The sequence below is a fragment of the Xiphophorus hellerii genome, chromosome 9, assembly GCF_003331165.1.
Source record: "Xiphophorus hellerii strain 12219 chromosome 9, Xiphophorus_hellerii-4.1, whole genome shotgun sequence".
NCBI classification, from domain to species: Eukaryota; Metazoa; Chordata; class Actinopteri; order Cyprinodontiformes; family Poeciliidae; genus Xiphophorus; species Xiphophorus hellerii.
Genome location: NC_045680.1, coordinates 29645210 through 29661455, shown reverse-complemented (window position 1 = coordinate 29661455; position 16246 = coordinate 29645210). Strand labels below are relative to the sequence as shown.

Here is a 16246-nt window from a genome sequence, read left to right as displayed (position 1 = left end):
GGCCAAGCTACATACAGACTCGTTGCCATAGCAACTGACAAACAATGCCGCTTCATGTTTTAGGATTTAACACCAAAAAAAACATTCAAGAATTTTGCACACAGAACAGAACATTCAGTCTGTTGTAGTAGTATGTTTTAGGCTTAATGTTTTATTAATAAATGATTGCTGTGGTAGATTATCTATGGCTTCTACTTTACTGAATTCTTTAGACATACAAATTAAAACGCACATTTCATTAAAAAGCTAAACAAAAACATCTTATTGCCATCTTATCTTTATTTATAAATGAAATACATGCACCCCCAATTCTGCACAAAAATATCCGTTCATCCAAAGTCAAGTCTATCCTCGGCATGTCTTTTCTTGCATACTACTCCGTTTGAGAATCAACAAAGTGTCTCGAAGCAAACCTTTCAGCTCCGGTGTTGATCTTCCTTCAGTTAATATCTCCTGCTTCAATTGAAAATCCACTTTAGAAAACTGTTTAAGTGTAGAAATGTAGTCTTCCATGTTGACGGAAAAGAGGAGAAAACAAATATATCACTGTACTTTACTTATTTACTGTATGTCTAGCTTGCTGTCACTGCAGTCACAAAACCGACTACCCCCCCTCTTCCAGATTTCACTAAATCTACGAAGCTGTTAGAGGTGCTGATGGTTTTAGCAACAAGAGGGGCCCCTAAGTCAAATTCTGCCAAACCAGCCCTGGATGAGTCAAATTTGCTGCACTGCTCAGAGATGCACAGTGCTTCAAATTTGACTAATAAAATATAAAACCTGCGTGATACATGACTAAGAGGCGAGCGCGAAAGCTCCTCACTGGGCTGAACCTGCATGATGAGATTAGCGCTGGTTCGTTAACCACTATATATATATACTGTATATGTATTTACTGTATATATATACGTGTATATATGTGTGTGTGTGTGTTCAAATGCCAGGTTTTTGTGATGTAAAAAAAATGACAGCAAGACAAATATTTTCACAACTTTTTCCACCTTTAATGTGACCTATAACCTGTTCGATGCAATTGAAAAGCAAACAGATATCTTTCAGGGAGGAAAATACTAAATAAAAAACTTACAATAACCTGGTTGCATAAATATGCACGCCCTTAAACTAATAATTTGTTGCAGCACGTTTGGCTTTTATTACAGCACTCAGTCTTTTTGGGTAGGAGTCTATCAGAGTGGCGCATGTTGATGTGGCAATATTTACCCACTCTTCTTTGCAAAACCACTCCAAATCCAATAGATTGCAAGGGGATCTCCTGTACACAGCCCTCTTCAGATCACCCCACAGATGTTCGATGGGATTCAGGTCTGGACTCTGGCTGGGCCGTTCCAAAGCCTTAATCTTATTCCGGTGAAGCCATTCTTTTGTTGATGTAGATGTGTGCTTTGGGTCATTGTCATCTTGAAAGATGAAGTTCCTCTTCAACTTCAGCTTTCTAACGGAATGCCGAAGGTTTTGTGCCAACACCGACTGATATTTGGTACTGTTCATAATTCCGTCCACCCTGACTAAGGCCCCAGTTCCAGCTGAAGAAAACAAGCCCCAAAGCATGATGCTGCCACCACCATGCTTCACTGTAGATATGGTGTTCTTTTGGTAATAAGCAGTGTTGTTTTTGCGCCAAATATACCTTTTGGAATTATGTCCAAAAAGTTCAACCTTGGTTTCATCAGACCATAACACATTTTCCCACATGTGTTCAGGAGATTTCAGATGTGTTTTTGCCAAATTAAGCCGAGCTTTGATGTGTTTCTTTGCCTACACCTATTCCACACCTTTGCCTTCCACCTATTTTTTCCATAAGCCCAGAAATATGAAGAAGACGGGAGAAATTTGTCACATGTACTGCACAGCCAGTATTTGTCAGAAATTTTTGCAGCTCCTTCAGTGTTGCTGTCAGCAGCCTCCCTGACCAGTTTTCTTCTTGTCTTCTCATCGATTTTGGACGGACATCCTGTTCTTAGTAATGTCACTGTTGTGCCATGTTTTCTCCACCACATTTCTTGTGAACGTCACATCTTTTAATACAAAAACACAGCGTACCGCTGGTGGACCGGGCTTAGTACGTTTTCTGGGGGAAATCAGAACCCTTTGTTGGTGTAACTTGGTTTACAACACTGGCAGTTTCTGTGGCGGAGGTGGGCTTGGTGGTGGGGTGAAGTCACCTGTGACGCTGTTGCCATAAATTTGCCCCTAAATTCCACAGATTCCAGCCAAATTGGACTAAACTCACTACTTAGGATCAATTCTTATCTGTTCCCCTACAGCAATACTTCTCAAATAGTGAGGTGCAAGAAGCAGTATTTTATAATTGTCTGTATTTATGCTTAACTGATCAACAGCCTCCGGTCACCAGGTGGCAGCAGTGTTCGAACTAATCAACAGGCTGCCTGTTCAAGCCGGTAGAAGTAGCCTACACAGCACTGTTGTAAAAATGAGCTTGGAAAAAAACAACAAACGGAGCGGAGGATATGTTTTGAAATATATCTATCGTCATAGAGGAGAGATGGAGAAGGTCACCATGTTGAGATGGACCATTCACCATGTTTGCCATCTGGGACATCTCTAGACTACAGTCTAGATGAGAATATTATGCTAAGAGATATGAATATGAAGTTCGTGTCCGATTGAAGCTTCCAATTCAGAAAATGGATAAAGGGTGATTCCACCTATTTTTTCCACTACCTTCAGTATCTTTCATCAAAAAAGTTTCTCGGGATTTCTAGAAATTAATTTGGGATCTCGAGAAGGTTTCCCGAGATTGAGAGAAAAGTTGGGATTGCTTTTTTTTTCTCAATGTCCCCTTACAGGCTCCGTAGAATAGTTTTTTTAGTGTCAGAATAAAGATGCAATATAGCTGGAAGAGAGTACCGTATTTTCCGCACTATAAGGCGCACCACATTATAAGGCGCACCTTCAATGAATGGCCTATTTTAAAACTTTTTTCATATATAAGGAGAACCGCATTATAAGGTGCATAGAATAGACGCTACAGTAGAGGCTGGGGTTACGTTATGCATCCATTAGATGGAACTGCGCTAAAGGGAATGTCAACAAAATAGTCAGATAGGTCAGTCAAACTTTATTAATAGATTACAAACCAGCGTTCTGAAAATTCCGTTCATTCCCAAAATGAATAAACAGCTGTTTTATTATTTTCCCCGAGGTAAAGTAAGTGACGTGGTATTTTCGTGACACAGTTTATCTTTTAACAACAGCAAGGTATAACATATAGTGGAGGGGAACTTTTCCTCGATTCAATAAACACATAAAAAACAGTCTGATACTGTTACGGTAAATCAAATGTTAGTGCAATCACAATATATATCCACTTCCGCACCATTGATTCGTTCATGTTAAATTCTCTCGCTGCTGCTCTATTCCCGTGTTCTACTGCTTGACTGATCGCCTTGAGCTTAAACTCTGCGTCGTAAGCGTGTCTCTTCATAGGGGCCATTTTGGGGTCTTTACACAAAACCCAGCGTGCACCGCGAGCTTCTTCTTCTACGTGGGAAAATGAAGTCGGCTGCTGCTTACCGTAGTTGCGAGACCTGTTGTGGCTCAATATTGGTCCATATATAAGGCGCACCGGATTATAAGGCGCACTCTCGGCTTTTGAGAAAATTGAAGGTTTTTAGGTGCGCCTTATAGTGCGGAAAATACAGTAATTAAATTCAAAAGGTTTGATAGTGATATGTAACGTGACCAGCTTGGCAAGTCTGGTTCTTTCTTTAAAATAAAAAATTGTTTAAAAAATTGTTTCAAAGTCCTGTGGTTGATCACTTGATTCTGATATGTTAAAAGATTAAGTATTTCCTTGTGACAGAGTCATTTATACCCCACAGTTTTTTACTGTGTGATTGGCCCAGTGGATCGCACCCATCCCGCGTGCGATTTTATCACACAGGCACAGAAAACATGTGAAAACAGATTAGGGAGAAACTCAGGCACAAAACATGACCTATTTGTGAAGATGACCTAACTTACCAATTCAGATGTAGAGGCTGGCCAGATGATCTGATTCAAATTCTTGAGAAACCATGCTAGACGCACATTCCTAGATATCCGATAGTCCTCCTTCATGAGCAGGAAGATCTGGTCTGCCTCCTCCACCTTGTAATGGGAAGCACAAAATACATGATGTTGCATCTAAGCCTATTGCAAGTCAATAAAAACACCAAGCTAACGTGGTGTTTTTGTTGGTGTATACTAACACGAATGGCTCTCTGGTACAATCGATGTTCTCATTCTTTTCAGTTTCAGTTTTCAAAATGCCTGATTGTGTTGTCAGCCATTTTGACGACACAAAATGCCTGTCTATTATCTTTCTGTTCTAACAGACAGAAAGATAAACTTTATTTTTGTGTTCCAAAGGTAGTTGGTCACAAGGCAGTTAATTTTGAAAAATCTTACTGAACAAAGACAAGAAAAGTGGATCAACAATCTACAGCTACAAACAGGAGGTGTGGAAACTAACAATGCCAGAGTTTGCAGCGCCCACGTTCTAACAGGTAAGGCTCAAATCGTTTAAATTGTATTTTCTAATATTTTATTGGACAGTTACTTAGAAGGTAAGGTAATTTTATTTATATAGCACATTTTCAGCAACAAGGCAATTCAAAGTGCTTTACATGAATTAAAAGGAAATACAAACAAAATAAACCAAAGAAAAGAGCAAAAGACCAAAAAGAATCTAATAATGTTGATCCAACGTATGTAAACTAGATGCTTCTGTTCAGGGTTGCTAGATAAGTATAAGTAAATATCCTCTGGTCTGATTCCTTTGCTGGGCTGGAAGAATAGGAGTTTAAAAAGTAGTTGCTGAGGTAGCTTTCTGGATTCTAAGTTTGTTCTAATCCCTGTTCTGGGTTATCTAACAACCCAGAACCTTGTAAGTCGAGCATACTTACAAGGATATTGTAAGTATGCTTGACTTCTAGGTTGCTAGATAAGTATTCTCTGGACTTTTTTAGTATGCTCTAAATTTGTAAAAGTAATGAGTACTCCACAGTTTCTAAGTAATAATATAAACTAAATGTTCCTGTTCTGGAAGATTTTTTTCTGGATTCTAAGTTTGCTCTAATTCCTTTTCTGGGTTGCAGTAATAGGAGTCTATCTGCATTTTACATCTTACTTTATAATTTTTTAGGTTGTCTAAGCGCAGCAGGTGATGTAGATTCCCAAGACTGGGTCTCTACCGTTAACCTGGGCTGTGACTATTTCTCCACTCTCTCTGGCCACGAACCATGTTTTCAATGGGGTTTCTGGAGATTGCTGCAAATGGTTGACTAACATTGTAGAAATGCAGTATGCCTCAACATTAACAAAAAACTCTAGCATGAATTTGGGTTTACAGAAGCTGTCATCTGGCTCGTCATACAATATGAGGTCTGCAGCACAAGATAGATAGTTATGTAGATCGCCTCGACGCCGGATAAATCCTCAAGATTATATGACAATTCTACCGAGACAATATGGATCACATTCTAAATATATGCAGATTTTTTCGAGATACCTTGTCTGTGCCAGCTCATTTAGGGCATTAGCATACTCGCTATTATCCATTTTGCTCTGTCTTGAACCAGAGAAATCCACTTCCTGACCTCCATCTGGATTTCGCACATCATCCAGGTCACGTGTCTGAAACCCAGCAATTGCCATGAACTTATAACATATTATTGTAACGACTGCAAACATATGGATATTTCCATTTTACTTTTCTTTTAATATCAGTTATGGCCCCCCAAAGGTCTCTGTTTGCTCTTTGATTAGAGACCAAAATTGCAGCATTTGATACACGTTCAGCTGAAGCTGTTCTCTTTCACAATGCACCGTATCAAATCATCCAAACAATTTGAAAAATCTGTTCACCTTTCCTGTCGTGGCACTGCACCAAGAACTACTGAAGGAAACAATATGAAAACGTTGGAAAACGATACAAGCGTAACTTCCTTCTTCACAAAATGTAAAAAAAAAATGGTGTAGCTTCAGAGTTTAGCAGTAGTAGACTTTCTCCTTCATTTTTGTCAAAAGACTACAGAAATTTCTCCCTCTAGTGATAGACCCTTATATTTGTTTAGGTTGTGATTACCCAGAATGCCAAGCACTACAGTTTGCTTCCTGATTTTGGAGCCGCTCTGGTCTGCTTGCGTCTGCACCAGAGTTCATTCATCCGAACAAAGACCTAGGTTTTTAGGCAGACCAGGGTCCATTTTTTTGGTTCGAATCAGAGTTCAACTGCACATTCACACATCCCCAAACGAACAGGACTTTCCAGACAAATGACCAAGAGTTCGATTAAAGCGTACTAAACAGGGCTGGTGTGAAAGCACCCTTAAAAAGTTTTGTTCAGTCAGTGTCCCGTCAAACGGCTATTAACTACACATCCTGATATTGGCCTTCAACTACAAATCTCATGCACTTCCATCATCCAGCCACATTTGAACAAAGAGTGGCTAGACAGGTCTGCAGGTAAGAAAGATTTATAACGGCAGCCTGCGCTGCTTTCTAGGGACTGGGCAGCCATGTTGAATTTTCTAAATCTAACTTATACTTAGGCCTGTCGCAATAGGCAATAAATCAATTAATCGCATGACAAATGAAAATTATCAACCTCATTTTAATTTATCGGCTTTATCTTTTCTTCCTGCATTTTTCTCTTTCTATAATTGACACTGGATGAAAAAAGGCTCAACTCCGGTGCTCTCCACTGACCCTCCATTCCTCATTTCCTTAGCGTCCATCTTCTCTATTTAAATCTAATCATTGTTGAAGGACAATATAGCATACAGACTTCATAATCTGTACTCTTTTAGTTGAATGTAGTTTTTATTTCCACTTTGGTTTTATTATTTTAATTTTTTATAAGTCATGTTTTATAAATACAGTATTTATGACTACTGAAAGTAACATAGTTACTGGATTATGCTATAAAACAGCAAAACTTACCAACAACAATGACCCAACGCTATTAGTCCATTTTTTTTGGTGGTGCTCTTCCCCAGAATTATAGCTTTGCAAAGTTAGAACGCTTAGTTCATTTGCACCATGTCAGCAAACTATTGCTTTATCTAAAAGATGTAAAATTAGCATATGTTAAGAAAATCTTACAAGGTCAAATGTGTATTTGCAGTTCTCTAGGAATAATAGTAAATATGAACAGCGTAGACTTATGCATTCAGGCTTCTACAGCATTTCAACAAATTTGCTTGAGTTTGAGTTTTTTGGTTTGTTTGTTTTGTTTTTTTCAGTGGAGCCCTGCCATCACATGTCACAAAATAGGTGGAGTATGGTACAACACAAAAGACTGTCAGTTTCAGAGGTACATACACATATGAGTCGGGTAAACAATGGTCTAAATGCAGATTCATAAAAGGAAGGTTTGATATAAAATGATCAGCTATTGGCGGTTAAAATCAGAATTTTTACATAGAGCAGGAAATATCTTTGTTCATATGGCGGGGCATGGTGGACGCTTGATGGAAGCAGTACTAAAACATTGCCGTGCTTTTTATCCAACTCCCCTTAACTACTTCGCCTTTGTACCAAAGCTACTTCTTCCTCTGGACGTCATAGAAAAAAACTTTAGCTTTTTCTAACTCCGTTCATGATTTAGAAAAGAACATAAGTTCTTCAAGTTCTGGGAAAATGGACCTCGTTTTTCCAAATTAAGTCAGTTACGAATGTTACCTCATTGTCCTTTCTCTCTGCCATGTTTGGTAGAACATGTAGACATCAATGATGTCCCCAAATCCAGTTAAGATCAATTAGTCCAAACACTTGTGTATCTGCTGCGTCTCAGTGTCAGAGCTCACTCACAACTGGCATCGTGTCCTCGAACATGACTTCCGGCTGTGGGGTTCAAAATAAAACGTCGTGGTCATTAAAGGTAGTCAATAACCTTCAGTTAACGCCCTCTAAATGTAATATAAATGCAGATTTTGGCCTATAACCCCATTACACTATAACTTTGTTATAATCGAACTAAAATGGACCCCTGAAATGTAACATGTCATATCGTCTGTGCGTTTAGTATTTTTGTTTTGAAATGCAACGTTCACCACTCTACCCGAATAACATGTGATCCGGAAGTGTGGCCGGCTTTGTTTTCCGGTAGAAACAATTATGAAAAGAAAAACAAGACGAGGAAACGAAAGGTGACGCATTACAAGTAAAGAGCGCAGCCCGTTAAAATAAACGATGGAATATGCTTAAAAATATAACGTGTTTTTTTTTCTTTGAATATTGAGTCATTTACAAAACAAAAATAACGACTACCACACTACCACAAGTCTTTAACAAAAATAAAATGTAAAAAGATGAGCAGGAGTAACCGCAACAGGCTGCATAAGAGCTGGCACATGCACTCTGCACATACATATAAAATGTACCTTGTTGTCTTGAAGTATTCTTGACATATTCAAATCTAATATCTTTACAACCTTGTGACTTTGCTACAACACTGTCACCATGTGTATTTTAAAAGCAAGGGTAAACCTATCTTCTAGGTTTACTTGAGGGGTTTTTTTTAAGACAGTTTTTCTGCTTATTTTAAGCCCATTGCTGTTAGCTAGAAAAACAGCTGAAAACGGATTTGTTCTCCCAGGGTCTTCTATGTTTGTTTTTATACGATGTGTGATATAGTCTTGTTTTTATGGTATACTTTGTGCCTGTGAAAAGAGCTTTGTAAATTTAGCTTAGATTTATTTTCAGAGAAAGTGGAGACTGTATATCTGAGCACATTCCACAAATGCAATGCAAAAAAAGTAGATAGTATCTGACAGTTTAGTTAATCTGAGATAAGGCAAATAAACAGTTGGAATTTTTAATTTCCCATTTTTTAAGCAGATTTAACCTCTGCTGTTCTTTTGATCAATGGTAGTTATCAAGACATAAACTGGAGCTCTGTACCCTAAAGTTCTAGTTTATCATTCCCTCCTAAACTTGGAGAAAAAGTAAAACTAAACTTGAACAATCAACATATGAAGTCATCTCTGCTACAGGCCAGAGTAACATAGCCAACAAGGTAGGTTGGTGTGACTTTATAACTTCAAAACTTCTCATCTAAAAATAGGCACACTCTGGTAGTTTCTTGCCTAATGTCCAGAAACTACCAGCAGAGGTGGGAAAATTACACTGAATATATTTAATCACAAACTCAGTAGTTATGACTCATATCTAGATTTATTGATTTTAAACAAAACCAGCATTCAACAACAACCAGCGATAAAAACTAGTGAGCAATCAAGAATAAATGGAAAAACTAGGAATATTGGACCTGATTTGTTATTTTATTATATGGCATATATATGAGAAAAAATGTATAGACCTAATCTGTAGGTGATCTTTTCGTGACCCAAACTTGAAAGCCTGATGATCTGTAGTTTGAACAGCTTAACCAAAGGTCTGACTAACAGAAATAGAAACAAACATTGAATCTGGCCCTTTTATTTGATACTTTCAGACAATATTTAAAACCAGAACTGAATTCAGTCAGTGTGTTTTCAATCAGTTTGAATTTCAGTCCCTGGTAGTCAGTCTCTACTTTGGTCCACGCAGCAGATGTAAAACCAGCTCTTCATCTTCAGCCAGTGAAAGGCCAGTGTCCAGGCCAGTATGCTCATCATTCAGCTGCTTTCCTTTCTTTCTTGTCACCGCTAAAGGCTCCTCGTTGCAGATGTGTTCTTGTTTAGCATAACCCTCCTCCTCTTCTTCTGATGAGTGCAACTGATCGGGATCTGGTAAGATGCTGGAGTCAAACTCGCCCCCGCTGTGACAGGCCAAGTATGCTACATTTTCCTCATCAGACCTTCGTTGCCGCTTACTTGCCTCCCTCCTGGCCTCTTTGGCCTTGAGCCTCTTATTTCTGTGTTCAGCTTGAACCTTGCGTCTGTACTCTTGCTTGTCAAACTCCTGGTCTTCACGTCTAAGCCTGTCTCTGGCCTTTGCCACATTGATGCCTAAAACATTATCTTCCTCATCCTCAGCAGTTACCGTTTGCTGCACTGGGGGCCAAAGCTGCACAGCTTCTCCTTCTTCATTAAAAGTAATTTTGGTATTGATTTGGAATTTTCTCTTTAAGAGCTTTTTGGTCTTTTTGAACTTTGTTTCTTTTCTGGTGTTATTTGGGCCTTGGGAAGTGTCCTCCACACACTCTGGGTGCCCCGACAGCTCAAAGACATCCTTTCTTTTGACAGTCAGCAGTTCTAAGTCCCGAAGATCATCTTCATCTTCACTAATGTCACCATGAAGTGCTTTTGAGGACTCGTCCACATTTTCTTCTGTGTCGTGTTCAACAACTTCACAGGGCATCTTGTTACTCAGCTGAACCTTAAAGCTCTGGAGTTCTTCCTCTTCATCAGACTGCTCCTCATCCTCATTCTCTGCTTTCTGTGCATGGGCTTTACTGAGGAAGCGCACCCTAGGGCAAACAGCAAGGCCCAGAGACTGAGCATACTGCCTAATCGGCAGCTGAAAGATGTCAAAGACTTGTTTGTTTTTCATGAGATAGACTGAGCGCAGGTAAGAAACAAAACACCTCTGGGCTCTTTCTTTCTGCTCCATCTCCTGGGCCAGGAAGGCCTCCAGCTTCTGCTGCACACTGTGCACTTTTTCTGGATTCACCTGAAATCAACACACAGATTCAGTTGAGTTGTGGGTATGGACACAGCTCTAATTCACAGCTTCAAGAAAATTTGAAAAATAATGCTGTTTTAATTTTAAGCAATTCTACTGTGAGGAATACAGTTTATAAATTATGAAAACACACTGTTAAGGTTGGGCAGATCCTTCAGTTTAATGGATCCAAATAAAAATATTCAATATTTTCTGTCAGGTTAAAACAGCTCTACTTAAAACCTATGAACATTTAGAATGGCCAAATTAGAACAAAATCACCTCATATCAAACTCTGCTTCTTACACTTGTAAATGCTCAAAACCTCAGAGTGTCAGTGTTGTATTTGGTACCTAACCCAGTCAAAGTTTTTAAACCAGACTCAGTTACAGCCTAGTACACTAGTGTGAAGAAAATATAGGTGACAAAATAAATTTGTCAAATGGTATTAAAAAAAAAATAATAATTGTTTATATTTGGGCTCTTTTACACAGGAACTCTAAAAATGTCAATTTGTCAAATACATCTCAACATAAATTTGACAGAAAATCATGTTGAAATGAAACTATTCCCAAGCTACCAGGTTTAAATTAAATGTTAAAAAAACAATAAAAAATATTTTACTCTTTTGAAATAAATGTTTTACCCTTTAAATAAAAATACCCATACACCCCCAACACACTGCAGAGAAACTAAACACTTTTTGTTGCTATTAACAAGCTCCTTAGAGAATATGTAACCATTTAGCTTATTGGAAATGATATTGTCTCATTCAACTTGGTTTATTTCTAAGCATGGACTTCAGCCATAAATGCTCAGTATGGCTGCAGTCATTTTCATGGAAACCTTTTAGCCAGTTCATGTTGATACAAGCAAAATATTGATGTTGAATGTAAACTGTGAGTCAGACTATGTCTGGAGTGTGGATGCAGGGTGTCTCACTTGGATCTGATTGATGGGAGCCTTCTTCTCCTGCAGCTGGGCCAGCATGGCTTTCTCTTCAGAGGGGAGCAAGAGCAGCAGAGCTTCTCCACCCTCCTTGTACCTAGCTGTGCGGCCAACCCTGTGGATGTAGGTGTCTGCGTCCTCTGGACAGTCAAACTGCAGCACCCAATTGACAGCAGGGAAGTCCAGGCCTCTAGCAGCAATATCAGTGGCAAATAGGACTGCACTCTGCTTTTTGACAAAATTGTTGTAGACCTCCACCCTCTTCATTTGCTGCTGCTTTCCATGCAGCGCCAGGATGGGAGTCCCAGGTCTTAGACGACAGAAGGCTCGAAACAGATACTGAACCTCTTTGCAACAGGCAAAGAACACAATAATCTTCTTCTTCAGGTGGCTTCTAATAAAGGAATACAGCATGTTCACTTTGTGGTGCAACTCACACACCACGTAGCTCTGCTCCAAGGTAGCCGGCGTGCTGAACTTGGCTTTCTCGTGAACCCACACAAACTCTGGATCCTTGAGACTAAGACGGGCCAGATCTTTCACACTCCTGGTCTGTGTGGCGGAAAACAGCAGGGTCTGTCGTGACTTGGGCAGGTTATCCACTATGGCATTGAGCGTGTCTGCAAAGCCCATGTCGAGGATGCGGTCCGCCTCGTCGAGGACAAGCATGTGCAAGCTGCTAGCATGGAAGGAGGCTGTCTCGTCCATGTGTTGCAGCAGCCGCCCCGGGGTGCATATCACAATGTTGGTGCCGGATATCCGCTCTGACTCGCTCTTAAGGTCCTTACCCCCGATGACGAGCCCTGCGGAAAACTCGTGATTTTTGCCTACTTTGCGGAGAACTTCGAAGGTTTGATAGGCGAGTTCTCTGGTTGGTGATATGATGAGGACACCGAGGCCGTCCATTGAGCTCCACTGCTGACGATACAGACATTCAAGCACCGGAACGAGGAAGGCTAAAGTTTTTCCGGAACCAGTCTTCGCAGCACCAAGGACATCTCTGCCACGCAGAGCGGAGCCGATCGTCTGTCTCTGGATTTCTGTGGGCTGGCGATACTGAGCCTCCTGTAGACCCAACAAGGTCTTCTTCGAGATCGGAAAGTCCGAAAACTTACAAACGTCCGTCGTGTTTATGTCACCATATCTGCTCACCAGACTTTTGATGTACTCCCTTTCTAGTTGCCACTCGGGTTTTTTGCTCTGCATTCTCCTTTGTTTCACACGGTCTCTCCCCTTCATGTACTTGTTCTTCCACTTCTCGAAGCATTTTACTGGATCGGCGCTCCCTCTTATCTGAGCGGTTTTTGGTTTCTTTCTACTCGAACTCTTGTTTTTTTCTTTCATCGTTCAAAGTAAGCACAATGTCACACTGACGCTAGACTCCACACACTCAGCGTGATGAACATGGATTAGTGTCGCGTGCTGCATGACGTAATTATCTCGCGACGTAGTAAAACGTCTCTTCTTCGTTTTTTATGACGGTTGGCAAGCAGCTTACTGATGTGCATTACCGCCATCTACTGGAATGGAGTGTGGATCTGGACGCTACATATATTTTTCCCACAAAAAAATAATACAAATGAAATAAATAAATAATTAAATGAATAAAACTTATATCCTTTCTATCAATTTAGTTTTCTTAAGGTAATTCATTAAAGAACAAAAATATTCAGAAGTAGGATTTTTGTCCAAAATATCTTGCATATTTAACTGTAATTTATTTTCTTGTAATTGACACATTAATTCCCGTCTCTCAATAGAATATTTAGAACAAAACAACAAAACATGCTTTACTGTCTCTTCTTGAAAACAAAAGTCACAATTTCCTGTGGGATGCTTTCCCATTTTAAATGATGTACTATTTAACCCTGTCTGACCGAAACGTAATCTGGATATTATGGTTTTCTCTTTTCTATTTCGTCTTGTTCTCCTCATTATACTAACTTTTCTTTAAATACTGTAAAGCCACCTACCAGTTCTATCTTCTTCCCACTGCTTCTGCCATCTTTCCTTAACCTTTTGTTTAATAATAGATTTAATTTCTTCTTTACTAAATGGTACCAATATATCAATATAACTATTTTTTTGTAGCTTGTTTTGCATTTTTATCTGCCAACTCATTTCCTTATACATGTGATGTTATCCATGTAAAAATAACAAATAAACCCATTGCCTCAATTCTATAAATTAATAACTGAATCTCTAATAAAAGGTCTGGTCTGCTAATAGAATGATTATTTTTTTATGACTATAATGATGAACTTGAATCAGAACATATTTTTCTTAGTGGACGAACTTCCTCAATCCATCCTAAAGTCAAAATGATTCCCATCATCTCTCTTGTATAAACTGATCCTCCATCAGTAATTCTTTTACATTTTTAATACTGAATTCTGGAACAATGAATGACACCCCATTATTGCTATTTGAGCTTTTTGAAGCATCTGTATAAACTTAGACATATCCATAGTACTTATTGTCTAAATATGATTGTACTGAATATGGATCTAAAAGGTTTTCTTTTTTTCCTTTTCTTCAACAAAGTAAAATCAACAACACTACTAGGAAATAGAGACGGATGAACTGGTGAAAGAGGAACTGTTTGATATTTATAGGAGATAAATCAAAGTCTTTTATAATGTTTTCTATCTCCCAGCCAAAAGAATTTAAATTCTATTTTTCCAACTAAGTTTTAAAATTTCTTGACATGGATGATTTCCATTATGGCCCTTTTAATGACACCAATAAATTGACTTTAACTGTAATCTTCTGAGATGAAGTGGCATCTCTCCCATTTCTACTAGTAAAGCTGACGATGAAGTTGTTCTGACAGCTCCTGTACATAACCTCAAAGCTTGATACTGAATATTATCTAAATTTTTGTGTAGTGTTGCTGATGCTGATCCAAAAGCTATACTGCCATAATCAAACACAGACCTTATTAAACCAGTATATATTGCTTTCAATGCTTTTCTCTCAGCACCCCACTCACTCCCCACCAAATACTTCATTACATTTCAAACTCTTACATTTATCCATTACTTTTTGAATATGAATTTTCCAAGTAAGTTTTTCATCCAGCCATAAACCCAAAAACTTAAATTCTTTTACCCTTTCTAACTCATGATTATATATTTGCAGAATTAAATTTTCAGATACTTTCTTCCTAAACCACAGAAAATAAAGCTTTTGTTTATAGAAATTTTAAATCCCCATTTAAAAGACCAGTCTTCTATATTATTAATTGCTACTTGTATCTTTTTAACAATGAAATTTAAATTTTTACCCCTCTTCCAGATTGCTCCATCATCAGCAAATAAAGAAAACCCCATTCCACTCTCCAAATTGTCAAACATATCATTAATCATAATGAAAAAAAACAAAGGACTCACTATAGTTCCCTGAGGTGTACCATTTTCAACAAAAAGGTTTTTCTGACAAATGTTGTCCTATACTTACTTATATTGATCTATCTTGTAAAAAATCTTTTATCCAGTAAAACATTGATCCACTAATTCCCTTTAAAAAAAAATTGAATTAAAAAACCTTCTTTCCACATCATATCATAAGCTTTCTCTATATCAAAGAAAACAGTCACCACACTCTCCTTATGAACTTGCCCTTTTCTGATTTCATGTTCTAAACATAGAATAGGTCCATAGTGTTTCTACCTTTTCTAAATCCACTTTGAAATTTTGGTAAATATCCCCTCTTCTCAACAAAGTAGCTCAATCTTTCATTTATCATTCTCTCCATTATTTTACATATATGTGAATTTAAAGCAATAGGTGTTTAACTTACTGGATTTGACTGCTCTTTACCTGGCTTTAGAATTGGAATCTCCATTGAATCCAAGCATATTACTTGGCAGATGGCTTGGTTCTGATGCTTATGATGACTTTGTAGCTAATGACAATGAAAGAGCTGATGCACCTTCGGCAGTAACCTGCCCCTTCTTTCACACTTGCTGACGTTGAGATGGTACAATCCTTTAAAACAATCTCCACCTAACACACCTTTTAACCATTAAATATTGGATTTTGCTCAATTCTCACCAACTAAAGTTAAAAAAAATAATAAAAATTTTGAAAATGAAAAAAGTAATAAAAGATTCTTATTATGTTGTCTTATTGCTAAAACCTGTCCACTATGCTTTGTCAAGCCTCACAGACAGTGAAAACCTTCCTGCCATTTCCTGCCAAAGTGCTGCTGCAGCCATCAGACCAGCTGACGGGTCGTGATGAAGGATTTTCAGAGGAAGGACTGGAACTCCAACCGCTGGCAGAGGCCGTTCCAGAGGCTATTCCAGGTGTAACTGGTGACCAACACACCTGCTAAAGTCCCTGAAGGAACAACCTGAATTCACACCAACCACTGTGAAGGACTACCTGTCTGTAATATCCATCTAGATCACAACTCTAAATCTGAAACAACAGAGTGAATAGCAAAACTTCACTCTACCAAATATCAAGTAGTACAACTTCTGACACCAAAGAGGACAACGTCCAGAGCAACAGCTAGTTTAAAAGTTTCTGAAAGGCTCTCCACTCAAAGAACTATTGCTGGTCCACTGGCAAGTGGTCGAATCGGAGAGTGAAGATTTGTACCAACACTTTTCTGATAGGAGGCAACAAATACTCATGAGCAGATAGACTATCAGTATTCC

The 16246-nt window shown here is 38.6% G+C and overlaps 2 protein-coding genes across 8 annotated transcripts in view; both read right to left on the bottom strand.

Moving 5' to 3' along the window:
- The window catches only part of szt2 (SZT2 subunit of KICSTOR complex), a 155436-nt gene extending 147569 nt beyond the window's left edge, over nt 1-7867 (bottom strand). For 6 of the 7 annotated variants that reach the window (XM_032572990.1, XM_032572996.1, XM_032572993.1 and 3 more), the window contains exons 1-2: nt 7708-7863; nt 4006-4131 (exon numbers count right to left, since the gene is read on the bottom strand). In XM_032572990.1, the coding sequence (XP_032428881.1) occupies nt 4006-4131; nt 7708-7731 (150 nt within the window). In that variant the 5' untranslated portion in view covers nt 7732-7863. Of the gene's footprint in view, nt 1-4005; nt 4132-7707 lie in introns of all 7 variants that reach the window. The other variant, XM_032572998.1, reaches the window with a different exon arrangement.
- A 1315-nt stretch (nt 7868-9182) lies between these two features.
- ddx10 (DEAD (Asp-Glu-Ala-Asp) box polypeptide 10) lies at nt 9183-13050 on the bottom strand. The gene is made up of 2 exons (XM_032572529.1): nt 11575-13050; nt 9183-10641 (listed from the first exon to the last, which is right to left on the bottom strand). Exons 1-2 carry the CDS (start codon nt 12922-12924, stop codon nt 9559-9561), a joined length of 2433 nt encoding a protein of 810 aa, XP_032428420.1. The 5' UTR covers nt 12925-13050; the 3' UTR covers nt 9183-9558.
- Between the last annotated feature and the right edge of the window lie 3196 nt (nt 13051-16246).

What these genes read in the sequence shown, in the direction of transcription:
- ddx10 (XM_032572529.1), bottom strand. Translation starts at nt 12,924, where the DNA reads ATGAAAGAAAAAAACAAGAGTTCGAGTAGAAAGAAACCAAAAACCGCT. An exon ending in CTCCCATCAATCAGATCCAA is followed by an intron (nt 10,642 to 11,574) that starts GTGAGACACCCT and finishes TGTTGATTTCAG; the next exon opens with GTGAATCCAGAAAAAGTGCA.